The sequence below is a fragment of the Impatiens glandulifera genome, chromosome 9 (genome assembly GCF_907164915.1).
Source record: "Impatiens glandulifera chromosome 9, dImpGla2.1, whole genome shotgun sequence".
Classification (NCBI taxonomy): Eukaryota; Viridiplantae; Streptophyta; class Magnoliopsida; order Ericales; family Balsaminaceae; genus Impatiens; species Impatiens glandulifera.
Window position 1 is genome coordinate 19,384,792 of NC_061870.1, and position 12,567 is coordinate 19,397,358.

At 27.3% G+C, this 12,567-nt stretch overlaps 1 protein-coding gene across 1 annotated transcript; it reads right to left on the minus strand.

The window, feature by feature from the left end:
• Positions 1-3,807: 3,807 nt before the first annotated feature.
• Positions 3,808-4,922, minus strand: LOC124913862. Its single transcript, XM_047454296.1, has 3 exons — positions 4,760-4,922; positions 4,381-4,586; positions 3,808-4,287 (listed from the first exon to the last, which is right to left on the minus strand). The coding sequence occupies exons 1-3, from the start codon at positions 4,847-4,849 to the stop codon at positions 4,023-4,025; spliced, it is 561 nt and encodes a 186-aa protein (XP_047310252.1). The 5' UTR covers positions 4,850-4,922; the 3' UTR covers positions 3,808-4,022.
• Positions 4,923-12,567: the final 7,645 nt, after the last annotated feature.

Genomic DNA, 12,567 nt, shown 5'->3' on the forward strand with positions numbered 1-12,567 from the left:
TAAAGTCATAAATGATGAAATTGTATAGTAGATAAGCATACTAAAAAAGGGAAAATAGCATTAATTTTGGGAAAAACTAAAGAAATTTAAAGGCATGACCTTTCTAACTTATACCTGCAAAACTTCATTGCAAGAAAGGTATTAGATTCATTGCATCATATATAATCAGATTATTTTTTTTTTTTTTTTTAATATATAAATTCTACTTTCATTCTAACTAAGGGTTTGAGGAATTGAGATTTTGGGTTTTTCTTCAAAAACCATGTTTGATGAATTTTTAAAAAAAAAAATAATAATTATAACTAAAATACCCCCAATTAAATATGTATTTTATTAATATAAAATAAAATATTTATGTAAAGGATAATTTTGATATTTAAATTAATAAAAACTATTGATTAAGTATGTGATATGATTTTTTGAATCATCTTGTCTCTTGAACTAATCTAAATGATTCATATATAATAAGAATTTTCTTATTATAAAATGAGAAAATTACATTATCAAGTATAAATAATACCCAAAACTTTATAATATACAATTTCAATTAAAAAAATCACATATAATATTACTCTAATAAAATTTGTATAACATATTATTTTTAAATGAAAATTTGTATGAATTTGTATACTCTAATACTTTACTAAACGAGATAATATTATCATGTCTATAAAATTATAAAAAAAACATAAGATTTTGAGAAAATTAAGTAGTGAAGATTATTTTTGTGTTTTTCTTCTTAGGTGGGAGAAATTTATAGCTTGGATATTTCTTCATTTTATTTTGCCCTTGCAATCTAGCACATAAATAATGTAAAAATAAAATGTGGTAACATTTATAAAGTTGAAAATGAAAAATATTAATTGGAGTCTTTAAAAGTATAGTAATATAAACAAACTTTCTCAATTGAAGATGAACTGTGGCTCCCAATTGAGAAAGTCTACTAGGCTAATTTCGTCATTTGAAAAATTCATTCACAAGCTTGTCACTATTATGTTTTTCTTCTTTTGCATTGCAATGTTGTAGGTACATTTAAACACCAAACCTAACGAATTAACTTAGTCAATCCGAAGAAAGGGCGTCATGCATCGATATTGAACATTTTCTTAAAGATTTTTGAGGTTATACATTTTGTTTTGGGATAGTTGGGATCATCGGTTATTAAATGACTCATGTGTCTCTCGAATAGAGGGGTAAAATTGTAATTTTTTTAATCATTACCCTTTCCCGTGAGAGAGCACGTAGACCCTTTGGTGGTTAATTCGATGCTACATGTATCCTACTCATGAAGTGACACCTATACACAAAAGTAAAGCATCACGTCTCTCATTTGTTAACTTTTTGCTGTTTGTACATGTGACACTTTCTTAATGGATACTTACACTACCGGTACATGTAGCATCGAATTAACCCCCTTTGGTAACAAGGTATCCCATTTGGTTTATGGATGTTTTATCGAAAATATATTTTTGAGAATTGTAATGTTTAAAGTATTTAGAATTAGTAAAAAAAAGGGGAGTAGAATTGAAGAGAGTCCAGGGTTTATTGAAGTGGCTGGAGGACCATTCTAATGAAAATTAAATAGGGGCTGGACCAGTGAGTTGTCTCTGCTGCTAGTTTGGCTGGCGGATGGCGGTGGCCGGTGGTGACCAGCAGAGGCCTAGCTAGCTATTAAGCTACTACTCTCAATGCTACCTATATCTACCTAGATTCATCAACGGTCAGATCTCCCCCCATTCCTCACCCTTCATCAACTTTTTTTTTTATAATTTTTTTTTCTATTTTAATACATTGATTTTATTTAAATAAAATAAAACTGATTAATGGAAAAGGGTTATAAACACAATTAACAAACATGCAAAGAAGAATAAAATTAATAAAGATGACATGAATAATGCATAAAAGAAAAAAAAATCACTTTAATACTAATAAAAAAAATACAAAAATGGATGAAAGACTAAGGGAGGATTTACTTTAGGACTAAATCCAATAAAAAAATGAAATTATAAGTTTGTAATCATAGTCCATTCCCGTTTTGGGTGGACCACAAGTGACGAATATTCCTGTCGATGTCGATGTGAGCTCTTGGGGAAGATCGGGTCAAAGCAATGAGAATAAGTTTATAGTCAAGACAAAAACAACCAAGATCACAAACTAATGTTTTTAAATGATGGTGCGAATGAGAATAAGTTTATCGTCAAGACAAAAACAACTAAGATCACAAACTAATGTTTTTAAACGATAGTGTAAATGATAAATGTGTGAGATTCAAATAAATCGTGATATTACCAATAGTATAATTATAATAAAATATCCAATCAACCAAATTTTATAAAATATATAAAAATGTGACCTTGCATACTAATTTTTTAATTTATTCAATTTAATTTATTATTTATTTCTTTAAATCCAAATAGGATGAGACTCACATTCATCCATAATTTTGTTTTCAATTTTTAAATTTTTATATTCATCCTTGTGTAGGATTCATTGAGAAGTTGGAGAGAAGAGATAATAATAGGTCATTTAGTTCGGTGGAAATTACTCTAACAAAAATATCTCAAGAAATACCATCATTAATTTTAATTTTATTAATGAGAAATATTGAAACTCATAGGGTCTATTTCGGTTTGACCAAAATATTAAAATACCTTCTATTTTAAATTATTATTTTTTTATTTTATTTATATATTAATACTTTTTAAATTATTTTACTAAAAATAATCATCATTTCATCAAAATCATAAACCACTATTATTTTTTTCTCTCTTTAATTTTTTTTTTCAAATTTCATGAGGATTTTTTTAATAATATAATCAAGTTTTGGCTTATTATGACTCTTTTGCATTTTTTTATGCATATTTATATAATTTCTTTCAAGTTTCTCTCTTTTCAGTTATTTAGATTATTATTAAGTTGATATTGTGTTATTGGAAGAAAACATAAATTTTATGAATTTATAATTTTATTTGATAAAATAGATTATTAGAATTAAATTATTAAATTTAATTTTGATATAAAATCAAAAATAAATATTTTAGTTCATAAATTAAGACATACCCACCAACTTCACCCATAAATAAACTAATCTTAAATTGAACCAAACATTATGTATGGTTTGACTTGATGTGAATTGTAAAAGAGTTCAATATTAATCAAACAATTTACAAATAATCATGAATATATATCATTATATATTTTTATAACTTGAGTATTTTTTCTAAAAAAAAAAACTTACTTTCAATAATCTATTATTTTAATGATCATTTAATTATTCAAATAACCTTAGATAAAAGAAGGCAAAAAAACTTTGAGATTGATATTTGACATATACTTGTTCCATTTTCCAAACAAACAAACAATAAATTATTCTCACTTTAAGTTATATAATTGTAATATTAGTAAGGATTTCTTTAGAACTAGTATAACAACTGATGTATTATTTTATTTTTTTTGGGTATAAATTATTTAAATAAAAATTCTATTATGAGTATAAATATATAATCATTTATTATGATATTTTGATTGATAGATGATATTTGGTAATATAATTATTTAATGCTATTTTTATTTGAAATTTTATTGACCTTCTAAATATAATAATGAAATATTTAAATAGAAGTTAAAATTGACTGTTCAATTTTAATGATTTAAGAACTTTTTTACGATTTTAAATTTAACATGAGATTATAAGTGTTCAATGATCTTAATCTTAAATAAATTTTTACTTAATTAAAACATTTCAAGTGACAAAAAAGACCAAAAGTCACGGAGTGTAATGCTAGCTTCTTAAATCAGTAAAGAATAAGAAAATGGATTTTACCAACTTAATTTTAATAACAATTGTAACTCAAAAAATAATAACATTTTCAAATGTGTGATTCAACAATCACTAATCCATCACTAATCCATGAAGAAGCATATTATACATTGAAAACAAACTTCAAACTAAGAAAAATAAGAAAAATATTTTGAAATTGGATGATCATTGAAAAAGACAAGTCTGTTGCTGCAAATAAAACTCACTTGTAAGTGCTCATGCCAACACCATTACCAGCTTCTCCTCCAAACTGATAGCTTTCTCTAGCCTTAGAAAAACAAACATAGTAAAGCTGAGAAACAATACAATTCAAGAATACGAATGCCGCCCCTGCTGCAAATACTCCACTCCTCAACATCTCACAAGAAAGCGCTTCTTCATTCGCAAATATCGCCCTATACTTTGTATGATAAGCATTCCTCACCGAGCCAGCCAACAAGCATATTTCAGCAATTGTGAAGAATACCCTAAATAATATAATACCCTCTTGTTAACAAAGAGAGATCAAGGAAATAGAATTGGAGATTTACCAAATTATAGTATAGTATAGTATAGTATACCAGCAAATAATGAAAAGAATGACAGCCCAAGCTCTAGAACCTCCAGGTTTCAGAGCCTTTCCACAACAAAAACATTGACTTGCCACCATTATCACTACTTGACTAGTTAAGAATAAGAACAATGCACCAATACCATATCCAGTTGAAATATCCGAATCATACACGCAGTAACTGTAGTTTCCTTCTGGATCTTTCTTAATTATGGCCTGATCATGATCATGATATGGAATAACAACTTCAGATTTGTATATTAACCTATAATTCAAGCACTTTTTACTACAGATCCGATCAAATTCCATTCTACTTAAGTTTGGTAAGTAGATATAGTACAGATCTAGCTAGTTATCAACAAGAGAAGATGAAAATGAGTACTACTTACAGTGCTCCTCCTCTGCTCGGCAGCAACAGCTAAACCAAAGGCTATTGCATCGAAAACGAAGATTGTGATTAGCAAAAGCTTGGAGGCCATTGGAGTGAAATGTAAAGCACTATCGGATCTGGATCTCAATTCTGAAGAGGAAGTTGATGCATATAAAGAATGAGAGTGAGTGTTGAAGAAGCAGTTTAACTAATGAAAAGGAGAGAAGTACTACTAAAGGAATTATGACATGCCAGCGGTATGTCGGTGCTTCATAATCAACCGTTCAACCTAACTTTTTCTTACTTTAATATTATTTCTCAAATTAGAGATCATATACTTTTCATATACTAAATCAAAAAGAAATTTGATTATATACCAACTTAATATTTTCATATTTATTTAAGAAATTAAAATTAGTTTACAAGTATATATATGAACTAGGATAAATAATAATCACATTTATAAAAGTTGAAATAAACAATACTCACCTCTTTGTGATTATTATCATTATTGTTTTCATCGCCTTTAATATCCTTTTCGTCGTCAACATATATGGTTTGAACATGATAGTGCTTCAATGGTTGTGACAACCTAGTGATCGTCTTCCTCCTCTCATTCATCGCTGTTTCGTTATTCATAAAAAAAAAAGATAAAAATTTGATAAGAAGACATTCATTTAACTTTTTTTCATCAGCACCGACTTCTTCCTCTTCGACTTCTTACTCTTATTTCTCGGTTAACCAACAATATTATTTCTTACCTAATGAACCTCTTATATTACTAATTTTGTGACCTCACTTCTGCACTTAAGCATCTCAAGAGTACCAACATCTTTTACTATCATTTTTGGCAAATCAACCATCACTAACCTATTTACCCTCACTTCTTCGTTAAACTAATAAATTCATTCATACCATCAATATTTTTTGTTCTCCATTGAATATCTCACTACTAATCTCGTGACATCACTTTGAGTATTTTGTACCTCAATCATCTTATATCATTACCGCGACCTCTTTTCCTCACTTCAGCAAACCAACCACCAATTCAATTGACCCCTCATCTCGTGACCTCACTTTCACAATTCGGTCAACCAACCATCTTAGTCACACATTTAGCCATCAATATTCTTTTTCTCAATGGATAACTCCCATTACTAATATTGTGTCCTCACACACTTTCACACGTCTCTTATTCCTCGCCAAACTAACCACCAAAATCTCAATTGACCTCTCCATCTCGTGACCTTACACTTTCAAATGTCTCATATTCCTTAGTAAATTAACCACCAATCCCAATCGATCACTAATATCGTGACCTCACACTTCGGTCAATCAACATCTCATTCACATATATTTTTAACCATAAATCGCAATCAACCTCTAATATCGTAATCTTACGATCCATTGTTACCGGTCTCTCATCTTTCAACAATCTAACCACCAATCTCAATCTTACCGACCTCTTATCCCTTGGCAAACCAACTACTAATCTCAACAACATCTCATCTAGTGACATCATACTTTCAAATTCTTCTAATCTCTCAACAAATCAAGTATCAATCTCAATTGACATCTAATCTCGTGACCTTACGACCCTTTGTTACCGGTCTCTTATCATTCGGCAAACCAATCAAAAATTCCAATTGACTCTCATCTCGTGACCTCATTACTTTCATACGCCTCTTATTTCTCGCCAAACCAACCACCAATCCCAACGAACCTCTCAATCTCGTGACATCACACTTTCACACACCTCTATCTCTTAGCAAACCAATCAATTTCAATGTTATCAACATCTTATTCATCGATAAACCAATTATTAATCCCAATCGACCTCTCATCTCATAACCTCACACTTTCACACTTACATGCCTCCGATCTCTTGACAAACTAACTATCAATCTCAATTGACCTCTAATCTTGTGACTTTACGATATTTTGTTACCGACATCCCTTGGAAAACCAACCACTAACCCAATGCTACTAACCTCTTATCCCTCAACAAACTAACCATTAATCCAAATCACACTTTCACATGCCTCTTATTCACCGGTAACTCAACCACCAATCTCAATCACATTTTCACACACCTCTTATCCATCAGCAAACCAACTACCAATCACAATCGACCTTTAATCTCGTCACATCATGATTCTTTATTATTGATATTTTATCCCTTGGAAAACTATATCTCAAACACACTTTCACATGTCTCTTATTCTTCGATAAACCAACCATCAATCTCAATCACACTTTTATACATCTCTTATCCCTTGGTAAACCAATTACCAATTCCAATCATATTTTAACACGCCTCTTATCCTTAGGCAAACCAATCACATTTTCAAACGCCTCTTATTCCTTATACAACTAACCACCAATTTCAATCACAGTTTCACACGCCTCTTATTCTTTAGCAAACCAATCACCAATCTCAATCGACCTCTAATCTTGTGACCTCACGATGTTACCAGCCTCTTTTGTTTTGAGAAAACGGTTAGAACCATTTCATTAAAATCCCAAAAGTGGGAGGGTTAGAAATCAAAGCTAGACAAACCCTAATTATGATTAAGGATGACAATCAAAAGACCCTAAAAAAACTGATTGGTAACATTCATACATTCTAAAAAAATAGAGATTACAAACAGAAAAGACTATATTCAAATTTAACTATCCCAACCTAGCATTTTTCTATGCCATCCGTTTTCATTGAGAGGTCTTCTTTCTCTTCCTCTTCCTTTTCCCGTTCCTCTAACGATGAAAAGAGGTTGTATTGAAGATGATGATGAGTATTCTTGTTTCTCATTTTGAATTCTCTCTTTGTACGAGCCCGTTTTGATTTGATAGAAATAATTGTTTCTGAGAATTTTAGGGCTTTTATCTTTGTTATCTTTAACTTGAATTTATGTGTTCTTGTCTTCATTATCTTCGGCTTCAGCTTCAGACTCCACATTTGTTTTGAAATCTTCTTTATCGGCTTTAGAATTCTCTATTTCAGCTTTGAAATTTTGAGTATCTTCCTCTTGAGTTTCCTCAACAACAACTTTTAATCTCTTATCCTTCAGTAAACCACGTCTCAATCACACTTTCACACGTTTCTTATCCTTAGGAAAATAAATCACCAATTTCAATCGACATTTAACCTCGTGACCTCACACTTTGGTCAATAAAATATTTGATTAATATTTTTTTAAACACTCTCATTTGTTACCGACATATTATCTTTCGAAAAACTACATCCTAATCACACTTGGTTAAATGGTTGTACTTATTTTTGTTAGGTTGCAAGTTTGAAACATACATATAATATTTTTAATTTTATTTTTAATCGTTTAATGTTTATGAGCGGATCAACCCACGATCTGACCCAAATATTCATCTACTCTCACATATATATCCAAATTAACCAAACTCTTGAACTCAAACAAATTCAAATTAACATTATATATATATATATATTATCAATACTGAATGTATCAATAGATAACTAACTAAATAAGTGAATTTTTTTCACTTTTATATAAATTATTATTAAAATTTACCCGGTCATAAATCACTTTATTTATATATATATTTCATTTTTTATTTAAACAGGTAATATATATATATAATGTTTCGTATATATACATTTAATTAAGTTTAAAATATTTTTCTATACATAATTTTGTTAAAAATGGTTCCTTATTATTTATTTTTGTTTGAAATAGTTAAGCTTTTTAAAAGCGTACAAAATGAGGAACATAACAAAAAGTATAAATCATTCTTATTCTATGGTCGAAATTAGAACCATTTTGATAACTAATTTAAATTATCGACCGCCTAAGATTCTAACTAGGCTGTGATTTTTTGATTTGGATTATAGCTGATTTTAACTAATAAACTTAAGGGATAACCACAATTTTGGATTATTTCTTTTTCAAATAAAGTTATATTCATTCTCACTCCCAATTCATTCTCATTAAGGGGATAACCACAATTTTGGTTTAAATCATGTATACCCGTCCGATTCAGTCTATTACGAGTTTTGTATTATAATATCATATTTTATATTTCGTAATCTTTATCATATTATTTATATTTTAATTATAAGACTAACAAACATCTTTCTCTTCTTCCACATAAATATTTTTTTATTATTTAAATATGGTTATGAGGGAATACCACAAACATACAATATCTAAATATGGAGAAGACAATGAGTAATAACATCGTCGTCACCTTAGTCTGCAACATCTTTGTTTGAAAATGAAACATTATAGATGCACCATCGTTTGAGAATTAAATTGAAAAAGTCATCTCAAGATGAAGGTAAAAATTTCCCCATAATAGCGCTTATAAAAAAGGATAAAAAATAAGAAGAATTTGTGACTATTTCAAACATAAATTAACGATTTTACAATACTTTAAATGATTTTAGATATTTATAGTGTAAATTCAAACAATAATAAATGCATAAAGAACAATTTCAAACAAAAATAAATATACAAGAGTAATTTCAAACAAAAATAAATATAAAAAGAACAATTTCAAACAAAAATAAATATAAAAAGAACAACTTTAAACAAAAATAAATATATAAAGAATAATTTCAAACAAAATCACATAGATATTTTAAGTGTTAAATTTATAAAAACATTATACATATTGTCCGTTTAAATAGTTCTAAAGCCTTGTTTTAAATAGTTCTAAAGCCTTGTTTGATAATTGATTATTTTATTAATTTAATATAAACAAATCATAGTTTCATCTTTTCCTATAGTTTTTATTAGATCATTCAAACAACCATAAGTAAAATATTGCATTATCCTTATTCTATTCTTTATAATATTATAAAAGATTAAATATTCTTTATAATATTGATTTAAGTTTGTTTGAGGCTCAAATTTCAGAATTTTTTCCATATTAAAAAATGAACTCACTTTTGGATGGAACACTCTTCTTCAAAATATGTATACAAAAAGTATACATCAGCTAGTTGAAAAAGAAAATTTCATGTAAAAATTAAAAATTTACCTAAAATTGTTATATATTTATAAATTTATAAAATTAAATTTTATTTTAATTTGTAAAAATTTACTTAAATTTTCATATAATCAAATATAGATAACAAAATATTTAAAAACTATATGATCCAAAAAAAACAATAAAAAAATACTAATTCCTACTGTCATATTCATAAATATTTGTGGTATATAAATAAATTTAAATTATTTAAAAATTAAAATATTGTCACAATCATTATCATTATACTTATTTTTTAAAATTATTAAAGTAAAAAATGAAATAATTTTATATTTATTTTTATTTGGGATGTGGTTACATTAAATGAAACCGTTTTAGGTAAAAATGTGTGCAATAATAAATTAATAATAATTTTTGACAAAATTTTAAATTATGTTATAAAATAAAATTTATTCAATTTAAAACAAACATATTTTATTTTGACTAAGAAAATAACTTTTTTAATTTTTATGAAGAATTGACTAATAGAAACAAAGGAATGACAATACATGTCCACCTCATTTAAAAGCACATGGATACACATTTTGCATTTAGAATCTAAATTTAGTCTGATTTATTTTATCTGAATATATAATTTTTGTATAAGGTATTTTAAAAAAAGAAAGGATAAACAGTGGAAAAATAATGACAAAGAAAGTTTAAAGAAGAAAAATTCTTGTGTGATGTACAAGTATAAAAATACAAACCAAATAAATTTAATAAAAAAAAATTATAATAATATGTATTTAGTATTTAAATTTTTTAATAAATCACGAGTAATATATTAAAATAAAATATAGAACACTCTCCATTCATATTTTATTCATTTACTCTCACATATATATCCAAATTAAGCACAACTCTCGACCTGATAATTCGATCACTTTAAAAATTAAGCTTCATATTATATTATATTATATTATATTATATTAGTTAAAAAGTTAAACTTATATTATTAATAATATTATGCGTTAATTAAATTTGATGTTGAATTAAAATATAAAGTCTTATTAGCCTAATTGATTAAAAAATTATACTTGTTTTTGGTTAGGATGAAAGTTCAAAACATATCTAAAACATTTTTTATTTTATTTTTAACCGTTTTAAGTTGATGGGCGAGTCAACCCATAAAATGACTTAAGTATCAATTACTCTCATATATATCCAAATTACCCACAACTCTTAACTCGACAATTCAGACACTTTGGAAATTAAGCATATATATATATATATATAATTTAGATTACTTAAAAATATTTTTGCTTTTAATTTAATGTCCTACAGTAAGGATAAATCAATAAAATCTCATTAAATTTTAAATATTGAAAATCTAGTTATAGATTACATTTTATATTTTATATCAATAAACTTTATCTTTTTAAGACAAAAGTCGTCATCATTTGAGATTTATTTATTTATTACTTAAAATCAAACCCAGACATATTTTACCCTAGGTTATTTCTTCATCATCTCGATCGATCAGTCTGTAGAACAGGGAATTCTCATTTTATTTAATGAATAATTCTAAAGGTGTGAAAGATCAAGGAGGAGAAGAACCAGAAACCTTCCTGGGGTCTGGCTGGTAAGATTTTATAATTTATTGATTCAATTTAATTGTACTTATTAACTTTTAATTTGTTTTTTTGTAAGCCCACTTCATTTGCTATGAGTGCAACCTTTTTTTCATTCGTGAACAAAATCTTCGATATCACTAGAGAATCTACAATTTGGTGCCAGTGGTCGGAAAAATGAAACCGAACAGTTGCAATCCTAGACCTTAGTGGGGAGGGTGATGTTGTCGTTCTCTTGGAAATGTTTTTTCTTAAATAATATATGTTAACGAATTATGAGAAATATTAATTTGTTTCTTCTTGAGATATTTCTTCAGGTTTTCAATAAAATAGATGTTTTCTCTTAAAAATAATTATTATAAAAATCATTAAAATTAAAAATATAAAATACAAACTAAGCAAAGACTAATAAATGGGAAATGTCACATTTTTTTATATTTATGTTAATAATAAGATGTTACATTATACACAACTTAATAATTTTTTTCTCACTTCAATTTTAGATTGATATTTAATAATTTTGTTTCAATTTAATAATTTTATTTCTCTTCAATTTTTTATTATTAAATTATTATAAATAACTTTTGAAAATTATATATACATTTGTTACATATATAAATTTATTATATATATATATATATATTAAGTTTGTTATTTATAGATATATTCATATAAATATTTATATATATAACCTTTTTATATTTTTAAATGAATATATCTAATTTTTAATTTAATATATATAGAGAGATTTATATATATCTTTCGGAATATCTTTTTCCGATAGATATATGGTTACATCTATCGGTATTGTTTTTCAGATAAATAGTGAAAGATTTATTGAAATATTTCGGAAATGACTTTACCGAAAGAGGTATGGAAAATCCTTCAGTAACGACTTTACCGAAAAATTCCAATAATCTTTCAATATTATCTATACCGACAGATATAGCACATACCGACAATTAAATTCAAATCTGTCGGTATTGGGTTTTACCGACAGATATGTCTAATCTGTCGGTGTTGGGCTTTACCGACAGATTTATTGGAATTGTTTCCCCTTAACGACGACCCTCCACATTGAGAATTGTTTCCCCTCCGTCAATTCCCGTGAAAACGCGTTGGCCGCACGCCTGACCCTATACCTATCACCGTCCCGTATCATTGGGGCTTGAACACTCTTTCGGTCACTTTGAAATCGGAGATATCGGGCATGTCGTTAATCACTTGTTTCATCTCCACCTACACATTTCAA